Source organism: Lucilia sericata, unplaced genomic scaffold, assembly GCF_015586225.1.
Source record: "Lucilia sericata isolate MDLA Ls3-8-SP2 unplaced genomic scaffold, ASM1558622v1 Contig000060F_arrow, whole genome shotgun sequence".
Taxonomy (NCBI): domain Eukaryota; kingdom Metazoa; phylum Arthropoda; class Insecta; order Diptera; family Calliphoridae; genus Lucilia; species Lucilia sericata.
This window is the reverse complement of record NW_023994095.1, coordinates 792,713-805,659: the sequence shown is the minus strand read 5'-3', so window position 1 is coordinate 805,659 and position 12,947 is coordinate 792,713. Positions and strand designations below refer to the sequence as shown.

Sequence of the window (12,947 nt, the reverse complement as noted above, 5' to 3'; positions counted from 1 at the left end):
TCAACAACTTTAAATAATGTGATCACGTGAAATCAATTTTAAAAAAATCAAAAAAAAATAAAATAAAATTTGTGCTGGATATGTGGTCCGATAGTTACAAGGGACTAACTTATATCAATTTTAAAGTTCACATCTGCCAAAACTTTGAACTTAAGGTAGTTACGCTTAAAACTGAAATTTTCTCCAGACCACATACAGGTTCTGCCGTTTCTGCAAAAATTTCAGAAATTATTACTGAATATGGATTGCAAAATAAAGAATTGTGTGCAGTAACTGATGCTGGCACGAACATTATTGTACGACGTGCTGAATCAAGATTCTTTTAAATACCTCAAAGAAATAATATTAAAAAAAGGCCATACTTTAATAATAATTCCTGAAATGGAAAAGTAAATCATAATAGATTTTGCTAACTTTTTACAAATTTTCGAGGACTATATTTTTCCAAGGTCAGAAATATCTTCATTCATTTGAGCATTAAAAAATTGTTTTATTTAGGAAAAATATTTTGAAAATAGAAATAAGTAAAAATTAAAATAGTTTTTTGTAATTTCCATTTCAAATAAATTCAACATAACGATTTTGTATTTTTATTTGAAAACATGAAAATAGAAATATTTTTGTATTTTATATTTATAACCATATAGTAGCATATAGGCGAAAGGGATTGTCAAAGACCTAAGTCCCCTGTCCAGTGTTGCCATGAAATGAATTTTAAAATATGCTAAAACTTAAAAAACTATGAGCTAAAATGTTCTACAAAAGAAAAAAAGTGGTAAAATTTTTTAATATAACAAAACAATATAAATGGTACTATATCTTCATCGTTATCTTCATTTTGATATTTTTCAAATGATCTTATTTTATTTGCAATATAATTAGTTATATATTCATAAACAGCATTTTATTTTGTAAAAGATTTTTAATACTAAATTTCCATACAAAATTTGATTTATAAAACTAGTATAAAATTAAAATCTGTTTATGATTAATCCACTTAACAGCATGCATTTCGAATTTCAATTCTTTTCGAATTTGTATTATTGAACATAAAAATTCAGCCTTTCAACTGCGGCATTAGAAAAAGTTGAAACGAGTAATGACAATACAAAAATAAACAATTCATTAAATGCATTTTCACGTATACGCGTACCCCCCCCCCCCCCCCCCCCCCCCATATAAAATACTCTAACGCTCATAACTTGCTTCAAAATGATAGTAAAGCAACGACATAAACAAGTTTTATAGGAACATAATTCTAATTGTCAAATTTTTTTGCGATCGGTCCATACCATAAGTAAATTTAGATTAAATCAAATCATAAAAAAATATGATAAAACAAGTATTACCATCACCCTAACTATATTACGATTTATATATGATAAAACAGTTTAGAATAAATGATTAAATTGTGGTAGCAAAAGTATCGATTTATATAGTATAGGTCCACTTTCCGAAATTCACTTGAAATTTAAGACACATGATTTGATAGTGGGTATAAAAGATTCGGCACAGCCGAATATAACATTCTTACTTGTTCACCATAATGTTGTTTTGTAATATACAACCACTGATTTTCAATAATATTTTTAATAGAAAACATATAAATATTTTTAAATTTTTTTTATCAAGTAAATTATGCTAAAAATCATTTAGCATAATTTTAAAAAACTTCAATGCAAAATGACAAATCTAGCACTGAAAGTGCTAAAATGGTAACACTGCCCTTTCAAAAACCTATCTGTAAGAATGTATTAGTAGGAGCACAAAAATAAACACAGTTGTTCAAAATGTACTAAATAATACATGTATTTTTGATACGTAATTTTTTGTATGTTATTACTGGGACTTCATATACTAGTGAATGAAAATATTAGTTAATTAATTTTTTCAGAAGTTTTAATTAAAATGAAATGTTAAAGAATAAAAAATATTTTTTTTTGTAAAATATAAATTATTTTCGGGGTTTTAAATTCATTAAAAGTGTGGCAAAAAATAATAAATATTAAGTTTAAGTGATAAAAAAACTATTAAGTGTTAATATCCTCGCAATTTCGAAGAATATTGGAAGTTTTGTGAGTGCGTTTAGTTTTCCCAAGTGTGTTTTATTCTCTCAGAACTCGTCTGGGTGAAGAGAATAACAAATTTTGTTTGACAAGCCCTTCAGTTTCGCCTATATCCCTACTATATGTTTATAACCTTCACCTTCGTGAGAAGGGTATATGTATGTGTGTATATTAGTTTGTTATTTCGTTTGTAATTTCTATAATATTTTCCGACCATATAAAGTATATATGTATGTATATTCTGAGTCCTTCTAGATAGCGAAGTCGATTAAGCTTTGTCCGTCTGTTGTCTGTTTGTTGAAATCAATTTTCTGAAGACCCCAGACATCTTCCTGATATTTAAAATCAGGAAAGTCGGTCCACAAATAACGGAGATATGAGCAAAAATCTGAGACAATCTCTGAAAATTTCATAAAAAATTTAGATTTTTGGTGCACACACAGTGTCATGCGATCACACGTTATGAAGCTTTGTGTTGTTATTGGCTAGAAACATGAAGTATGGCTGACTTACAAAACGTCAGTTGATGTGTTTCATAACGCCGCAATACAAAACATTAAAGGTGTTATCACACGACGTGTATTTTACATATGTATGCACTGTTAAAAGTTGTACATAACACTCTACACCCAAATATTCGTCGTTCGTCTGCGTATGAAATAGAAATAAACCTATCGCTCGTTCGTTACGTACGACGAATTTCGGATACGCACTTATTGTGAGCATTTTCATTTTAACAAGTATGTACTATTTCTGACGACGAATATTCGTTCCGAAAAATTCGTCGTTCGTCCCAATTGTGCGTATAGCATAGAGTATAGAGAGAGTATAAAGTCCTAAGTCAATGAAAATCTGTAGAAAAGGATTTTCAACACAGCCGAATAAATAACTCTTGTCTTATTTTAAAATATTAATTTCTGTTTTTTCTTTCTGACCAACTAATGATTACAAGCAGCTGATTATGTTAAAAATATGCAATAAAAATTAGAGACATTCAGTCGTTCGTTGTTCAAACTCAATTACGTACGAATGAGTTAGTCCACAATTGGGGGTTGAAATACGAATGAGAGCGTGAATTACGAATAATTGTGTTGTCAGAACATAACATAATGTCACCTCTAAACGTATAATGTTGTTGCTGATAATGTATGACTGAAATGTGTACGCATATGTGATGTGTGCATTAAATGGTAAATGTTTGATGAATGGAGGTGTTGTTATATTAAATAGTTATGGAAATGATTACAATATTGTACAAATTGTTGCATTCACGGGAGTTTTATGAGAAATAAACGAAAAAAGAAAAACGAAATAGTTAAAATAATTAAATTAATTATTTAAATACAATTCAGATAACGAAACGGAAAAGAACAGGCATGTATATAATACTTTTAATTATTTTTTTTTGTAATGGGGTGAGAGAAATATATAGATAGATTGAGAAGAGAGTACATGGACATTTGGGGTTTTTTGCTTCTTTATTTTATTTATTATTACTTTTTTTGTAAAACAACAAAATTAAACCTACCTTGAACCCATCATATGTCCAACTTCCAAATTTTAAGACGCAAGTCTGTTCGTCAAAGGGGAAGTACTCTACATCTATTTCGCAGGATGATTTGTAAATTGCCGGCGGTTTCCATTCAACTAATCCTTCAGAATAAATTGTTGCTTTTGTCGCAAGTGTCACCTCAAAGTTACCGTCGGCACTGGACATTTAATTTCATTATGTTTATTACAAATGGTGCCAACGATTTTAGGAAATCGTCATCACGTATATAAAAAGTCAATGACTATATATATCTATATGTATGTGTGTGTGTTTCTGTGAATTTTTTACTTTTAAATGTGTGAACTTGTTTCCTTTTTTACATTTCTTATTAAGCTTCCTCTATTTCACTTAATTTATTACATTTGTTTAATTTTTAATAATACATACATACAAAATGTAAATGAGTGCATTTATAAATCTTATTTTTTTTAATTATGTATATGAGTTTTTAATTAATTAAATGTATTTTATAATCATGTAATGAATCATATGAATGTACAATGTAATAGGGTGAATCAAATAAATCTTTTTAGATCAAATCAATTTTTAATTGAAAATTTAATTTGAAAATTTGTTTACATATAAATGTTTATACCCACTATTAAGATGAATTAAACATATTTGTTTAAAAAATTTTATTTTTTTTTTTAAATAAATATAAATAATAAATAAAATTTGACAAACCTCAGGCACTTTTTATATAAACAAATAATTAACAACTGTGCAGCTGACGAAAGACTCCGGACAGGAGGATCTGGTGTTTGGTCATTATCTTATATCTTCATTTGCTGAGATATGGCCAATTATAGTTTTTTCCCGTAAAAAAAGGCAATATCTTATTTTTTGGAATTAATAGTTTATAACTTTGGCCTAACATATGTATCTCAAAAAAGATGAGAAGACATAACAGAGGTTAAAAATTTATTTTATAGTGACAAAACAAAGTACGTATATGTATATTGAGATATTAGGTCTCAAATATGGCCATGTGATGATCAAATATTGAGGCCAGATTCGGCTTCAGCGCTGTTTCCACTTAGAATAAAATAATAATTATTTATTGAATGTACATTGTATGTATGTAGTATTTACCTCTTAAAAGTAACTTTAAAATTACTATATACATATGTTTTAATGGTGGGTATATATGATCCGGCATATCCGAATTTAACAGTCTCAACAGATTTTTTGGGCTTTAGGAGTTGATGCGCATTGGTCACAAAATTGGAATATATACTTATAAACATAATAGGTCTGTTCGCGTACTCGATAATTTGTAACAATTTGCAACAATTGTTACTGGATTCCGTTCGCGTACTTTTGAAAACTTGCAACGAGAGATTAAGATATAAAAATGACAGTTCGTTGATAGAGAATTTTTTGATTTTACTGGATATTTTTTCCCCAGTAAAAAATATCCAACATATACGAGTATTCACAACATATGGTTGATATATGAATATGTAAACAAACAAAAGAAAACGAAAACTTGGTAAATTTTACATTTTTTTAAAGAAATATATAAATTAATAACACACGAACATTAAAAAATATATTTTTTACAAATTGCCGTTCGCGTACTTTTTTGGATATTTTTTTGATTGAGAGTAAATTAAAAATTACTCTCTATCATAAAGTTACTGTATATTTTTTAGTGGAAAGTACGCGAACAGACCTAATAATATGTGTTTCTTTTTTCTGTTTTACCAGAAAATATGTAGATATTAAATTTTGCACTTTCTTAACGGAATCATAATTTATATAAAATGACCTTTCCAATAAATAAATAAAGTGAGATTTTGGTTAAAAATTTTAGAAGATAAAAAAAAATCCCAAACCTTACAACTAATTTTTAAAATGTTTATCATTTTGGAATATTAGTTTGAGTTGATAATGATTTCGTTATTAATATTGCTAAAATTAATGTCCATAAAATCCATATTTTGGGTCCGATGCGCAGGCTCTTATAATTTATAATAATTAAAAGAATTTTGCTATAGATTTGAACGAAAAGTTATTTTCGACCCACAGTATTGTTTATATATGTAAGTATGTATTCGTATGGGTGTGTGTTTTAATTTCTAATGATTAGACAATTATTTGGTTAAAATGTGTTTGAAATTCATTTAAATATACATAAATAGTGAGCTTTGAGATCAGACCTTTTAAAATGTGTCTAATACGAATATAAATTGAATTATATTGAACTAATACCCTTAAAAAATCAAAATTTTATATAGGAAAATCATTTGCTGATATTTTCTCATGTGTAAAATATTAATTCAAAAAAAATTATTTCCATATTATATAACAATTTTAATATCGATACTTACTTATTATAAAGAACAATATCCGGCCGCCAAATGTGATCAGAAGGCACATGAAGCATATGCACTCCTCCGTATTCCTTTGGTTCCCATCGTAGTTTGTAATCATACCAAGACTGTTCTACCCACAAATTCGTTGTCATTATCTGATTCTTAAGATTCTGCAAAATAAAAACGATAAAAATGTTTGATTTAGAACTAAGTAAATACCAAGGTTGGCAACTGATACCGTTATAAATAACGATAGCGATTAAAACCCGTTTTTAATTGAATACCACTAGTGATACCGATACCGAAATATGTAAGTTTATGGGTATAAATACCGGCTTCAAATACCGTTTACCCTTGTACTGGTATCATAACGGTACAATACCGTTGTCATAACGGAATCTATACCAAAACAATACCCGTTTTATTACCAGTTTTAATACCGATCAATTATATATTTATGTCGAATTTCATCACTGTATTCACATTTTTAAGCCAGTAATAAGCGTTTAAGTGATTTTATGAAAGGGAACTTACATGCGAGGTAGTGTCTCTTATGGACTGATCCTCGTAGAGTTTGGTAGACAAATTTTAGCTCATAAAAAACTAGTATATGTCGAATTTTATAGGTAGAACTATGAAATTCGTCAAAAACCTAAATTTTGTAAAAGGATTTTGGTTCATACAAATAATGATGACGTCGAAATTCGTCGTTGTACTCGCATTTTTAAGCCAGTAATGAGCGTTAAAGTAATGGGGACCTTAAAGTCATTTTCTCATGGTGCCTTATATGGGGCGTAAAGTCAATTATAGGTCTATCCTCGTAAACGATTTTCGTTCATACAAGTCATGTTTATGTCGAAGTTCATCGCTCTATTAGAATTTTCATGTCGGTAATGAGCGTTAAAGTAATTTTCTGATAGGACCTTATATAGGCGGTCAAATATGGACCGATCCCCACCAAATTACGTACGAGATTACGAGATATTTGGGGTCATACAATACTTGCTTATGTCGAATTTTGTGGCCATATAGTTATTTTGCAGACGGTAATTAACGTTATAGTCATTTCTATATGGTCCCCTATCCGCCATTATTTAGAATTTAATTTCGGAAGTCAAACTGACTTGTACGAAATTTCGTGGCATTTGCTTAATAAACAACGAATTTGTGAATATTTGAAGCTTTTTACACAATATTCCGGGGGGTACATTGTATGGGGGCTATGTGAAATCGTTGTTCGATTTTGCCCATTTTCAATACCAAACATTTCTGATTAATAAAGAATATTTTGGGAAAATTTCATTTGCTTATCTCTTTATTTGTGGACGCTATCGTGCCAACAACATACAATCGGACGGACATAGCTAGATCATCTTAGAATCTTACGAGGTCCCAGAATATATTTACTTTCTGGGGTCTATGAACAATATTTCGATGTGTTACACACGGAATGACAAAATCTATTTACCGTCTATCTTTTTTGATGGTGGGTATAAAAAACTACTGGTCATTACCAAAACATGAAAAATTTTGGCGGTTATATGTTCATAATTAATAAGACGATGTCATAGACCGACAAAAGTATATATTTATTTTCTTGTTCCGTTTTAAGTTGTCTGTAAAAGATTATAGTGCCCAAGCGGAGGAGCCTAGAAATGCCTGTTGATGCAATTTGCTTGTTATTAAAAATTGGAAATATCACTCCACAATTTATCATAGCCCTCATATAAGTATCTTCCTAAATTCCACGTATACACGCTGTTTATATGTAAATAAGTTAATATTTAAGTGCTTTTAATTAAACATCCGTGGCTGTGGGAAACTTTCCAATCGCCGTGTGTTCTCTTGCTCTTTTGTGAAAAAATATAATTGTTATACATTAGACCTTAAGATGAAAAGAATTGTAACTTAAACTTACTTCTAAACAAAACCCCCAGGAAAAAAGTGGGTATATCGCTACAAAATAAAGATAATTAACCCCCACTAATTAACCCCTACTAATCCCCGTTTTATTTTATTATATTTGTCAAAAAATCTAACGACCTTACCCCAACATTTTTTGGTCCAATCGAACCGGATAAAGTCGTAGATTCTTTTGACAAATTATCTAATTTCAGAGGAAAAATTCTATCCGAAACCCCCGAGAAATCTTACACTGAATAAACCGCTATTGGTCAGAAAAATTCTATGTTTTGTGAGGACAACTTCAACCCCTTAAATACATAAAAATTCATCTCTAAAATCAACAAATAAAAAGTAAGTGATATTATTTACATACCTATAAAGTGCATGTGAAATTAAATAAAAAAAAGAGAAAAAAACAAAGTGAAGACAAAAGTGCAACAACAAGGTTTTGAATACAGTTAGGATTATGTGAAAAATAAAATTTCCCTCTCTAAATTGAATCGAAATCCACAAAATAATTGTTGAGTGAAAAATTTAAACAAAAATTTAACTTAACATAGAAAGAATCATCTTATTTACATTTACGATCAAACATTCTCTCTCAAAAGCTCGGATACCACTCAAACACCGTTCGAACCTACTCACAGCAAAGAATAATAATGTTAGCGCCACAGTCTAATTGCTACTATGTATTACTAATTATCGATTATCGTTATTATTGTTTAGTTGTTACTTATCGCCTAACTCCCAGTCGCAAATATTTGGATTGCATTATTTATATTTCCACGCGGTATTGTAATGAATTCATTTTTTTACATCGTATAAATAGCCATTTTTATTGTAAAATATACATAGATCATGTTGTAATATCATAAAGAAGTTTAGCTCTTGGTTTCCATACGAAAAAGTTAGTAATTTTTTTGAATTATAGTTGCTAAACTTTGTAAATAAATTTATTATTTATTAATGTGAATTTCAGGAATTTTAATGTAAAAGTATAAGAAATAAATAATAAAATTTGTTCCTAAAAATTCTTGTGCTTTTCGTTTATAATCTACAATTGGATTCACAGAGCTTGGGCGCTTCACCTAACATTTTTAAAATTCTTTTTCTGGTAATAAATTCCTAATTGGATAAACCTGAAGAAAACCATTTGGCCAAAACTACCGTAGGTCCTAAAAAAAATGGATCCTTCTTCTGCTTCCCAACAGGGTCAACCACCAGATCATCACCAAGTAAGTGAATCAACATCGAATTCTTCCATAAATTGCCATATATGCAAAAAACCATCCGACGATATCAACGCCATAAAGTGCTTCAAATGCAGTTCTATATTTCATTTCATTTGTGCAAACATCGATAATACCCAGCAACAGCTCACATGGCTTTGTAAAAATTGTTCAAAGCAAACACAAAGAGCAGTCGGTTCCCCTGTCTCCGTTCGTAGCGGTTCATCAGTTTCATCGCATTCCCGCAGACAAGCTTTAGAGCTTCTACGCTTACAAGAAGAGGTGCAACTCGAAAGGGAATTCATTAGAAAGAAATATCAAATTCTCGAAAGTGCAGAGGATGACTCTGACGATGCACAAACAGTTAATAACTCTGTGCATGAATGGTTAAACAACCAGCCGGATCCAGTTCAACAGCCTACGTCTATACAAGAACCAATACATTTAAATACGACCATTGAAGAATCTCAAAATACGTCTAATGAGAGACCCTATTTTGCATTTCCTCATCAACCTTTATCCACAAATATACCAAACTCATCTAATCCTCAAGCAACACGTCAAAATGTAAGTACAAACCTTGTTTACACAACAGCAACTCTACCTGCTAGTACAACTACGGCATTCAACAAAAATATAACATCTTTTATTAATAACACAGCGAGTAATTTTTTACATTCTACTAATGCAGATATAAATAACATTTTAAATACCAATCTAAATTTTGAAAACCACACAATAACATCGAATCTACCTCACTTTAGTAATACCGATCCAACGTTTAACATGCACCCACCGTCCACAACACTAACCGCACCTCCACTTAATTTTCCTAACATGGATCCAACAACGTATCCATCGTTTACTTTCCGGCCAAGCACAAACGTTGATCGAAGACTTACGCAGCAACAAATAAATGCACGCCAATCAGTACCTAAAGAACTGCCAATATTTACTGGGATGTCCGAAGAGTGGCCTTTATTCAGTTCTACATACGATTGGTCTACCTCAGTTTGCGGTTTAACCGACGCAGAAAATCTGGTCCGGCTTCAAAAGGCGCATTACGCTATGTCCAGCATATATTGATTCATCCTTACGGCGTATCATGTGCCATATCAACTCTTAAATTACTTTACGGCCAACCAGAAAAAATACTAAACTCCCTGAAAAACAAAATAAAATCATTGCCTACTCTTAACACAAATAAATTGAATACAATTAAAAGGTCTTGAAACAACAATAAGAGCTTGTTAATTGCTTGACGAACTTAATAATTCGTCTTTATTGCAAGATTTGGTTATGAAAATGCCATCATACTTTCAGCTGAACTGGGGTGAACAAAAAACAAAATTGCAAAAAAGTAAACAAAAGATAAGTTTGACAGATTTCGCCAATTGGATTTTTGAAGTCGGCGTATCAGCAAGCAGCATAAACATAGAGACCGACAGCCACACATCGACGTCAGCAGAACAGAATGCACGTAGAACTAGAAATGCATATGTTAACACACACGAATTAAAAAGCAAAAGAAACTGCGTAGTATGTTCTGACAACTGTAGTAGTGTTGAAAAGTGTGAGAAATTCTTGACTGCGGATAGAAACGAAAAATGGAACATATTAAGAAATCATAATCCATGCAAACAGTGTTTAAAACGTCACAATGGTATTTGTAACAGCAAAATAGTGTGCTCGAAACAGGGATGTCAAATAAAACATCATACTTTGCTACACAAATCAACAGATGATAAGAAAATAAAAAGCAAAACAGATGAAAATAAAAACAATACAACCAATTTACATGCAGCGCACAGTGGTAATGTAAGTAGTGAAATTTAGTTTAAAATTATACCAATTACTATATACGGCAATGATAACAAAACCATAAAAACCTTTGCTTTCATAGACGAGGGCTCGTCAATAAGTTTAATTAATGAGCAAATAATAAAAGAATTAAATTTAACAGGCGACCCTCTGCCGTTATGTTTGAAATGGACGGGAAATATGTTTCGAAATGAACAAGATTCAAAAGTAGTCTCGGTGCAAATTTCTGGCAGCAATAAAACAAAATTTTCTATTACTGATAGTACGGTAAAACAATTATCACTGCCTAGTCAGAGTTTAAATTACAAATTATTGAGTGAGAGATTTCCACATCTTAGGGGTTTGCCTATAGACAATTTTAAAGATGCGGTCCAAAATTTCCTTTTAGGCCTAAATAATTTAAAATTATGTGTACCAACACGAGTAAGGGAGGGAAATAAACAAGAGCCTGTTGCTATATGCACACGACTTGGTTGGCTTTTATGTGGCAACTTAGGTATTGGACAAAAAGCTCCAAATCAATATAAGTTTCATTGTTGCGAATGTGAGCGAGAAGATGATAAAACTCTTAGTAGTTTATTGAAAAATTTTTACTCAATTGAAATGATTGGCATAAGTAATTCCACACAAATGCTTGGTAAAGATGACCAAAGAGCAATGAATATATTGGAAAACTATACTAGGCAAAGAAGCGACGGTCAGTACGAGGTAGCTTTGTTGTGGCGATACGATAATATTACACTGCCACAAAGTTACGCTATGGAAAAGAGAAGACTAATTTGTCTCGAGAAAACTTTGAGAAATAAGAAAAATTTGTTTGATGTTTTTGAAAAAACCATCGCTGAATATTTGAAAAAAAATACATAAGCAAAGTAGATCTTAGTCAAATAAATAACTACAATGTATGGTATTTACCAATATTTCCTGTATTCAACAAAAATAAACCCAATAAAACTAGATTAGGGTGCGACGCGGCCGCGAAAACAAACGGTGTTTCACTAAACTCTATGCTGCTCAAAGGACCAGATTTGCTCTCTTCTCTTCCATCCATCCTTTTTCGATTTCGCCAACGAAATGTCGCAGTGTGTGGTAATATAGAACAGATGTTCCACCAAATTTATATACGTAATGAAGATTGCCATGCACAACGTTTTTTATGACGTGGCTGCGATGAAACAAAAGATCCTGAGGTGTATGTGATGAAAGTCATGATATTTGGTGCCTCATGTGCACCTTGTATTTCTCAATATGAGAACAGTTTAAACGCGTCAAAGTTTGAAACCGAATATCCATTAGCAGCAAATGCAATAAAATATAACCACTATGTGGACGATTTTCTAGCCTCAACTGACACTGCAAAGAAACCATTAAATTAGCAAAGCAGGTACGGTTTATTCATAGTCAAGGTGGGTTTAATATCCGCAATTGGTGCTCAAATAATTATACAGTTTTGAAAGCATTAAATTCTGATATTTCTTCAAGTAATATCTGTATTAATATGGGAGTCGGTTTAGAAACAGAAAAAATTCTCGGCGTGTTTTGGATTCCAGCAGATGACATTATTACATTTAGGCTTTCACCAAGTATTTTAAATAGTGAAATATTTCTTGGTAAAACGTTAATACAAAGTGGAACTTTAATCCGCCTTCATCGCCCCATATGGGAGGGGCATGGGAACGGCTGGTTCGTTCAGTAAAAAACGTTTTTTACAAAATTAAGGTAGAAAGATTTCCTAACGACGAAACATTACAGAGTATTATGGCTGAGGTTGAGAATATTATCAACTCACGCCCTCTTACGTATGTTCCAGTAGATTGCGAAAATGACTAAGCTATTCCATTTCTTGCTAGAAAATTCAAATGGCTTAAAGCCTCTTGCATCGTATGACGACGATGGTGTGGTGTTGAGAGAAAGTTGGTTATGTTCGCAGCAGTACTCACAAAAATTCTAGAAGAGATGGGTAGCAGAGTATTTGCCTACATTAACTTGTAGAACAAAGTGGTATGAAAAAGCTAAACCATTAGCGGTAGGAGATTTGGTGGTGGTGGTTGACCCA

The 12,947-nt window shown here is 31.2% G+C and overlaps 1 protein-coding gene across 5 annotated transcripts in view; it reads right to left on the bottom strand.

Moving 5' to 3' along the window:
* The window catches only part of LOC119616157 (acetylcholine receptor subunit alpha-like), a 154,539-nt gene that overhangs the window by 95,157 nt on the left and 46,435 nt on the right, over positions 1–12,947 (bottom strand). For 3 of the 5 annotated variants that reach the window (XM_037972423.1, XM_037972421.1, XM_037972422.1), the window contains exons 3-4: positions 5,952–6,106; positions 3,595–3,775 (exon numbers count right to left, since the gene is read on the bottom strand). In XM_037972423.1, the coding sequence (XP_037828351.1) occupies positions 3,595–3,775; positions 5,952–6,106 (336 nt within the window). Of the gene's footprint in view, positions 1–3,594; positions 3,776–5,951; positions 6,107–12,947 lie in introns of those variants that run through there. The other 2 variants (XM_037972424.1, XM_037972425.1) reach the window with 2 other exon arrangements.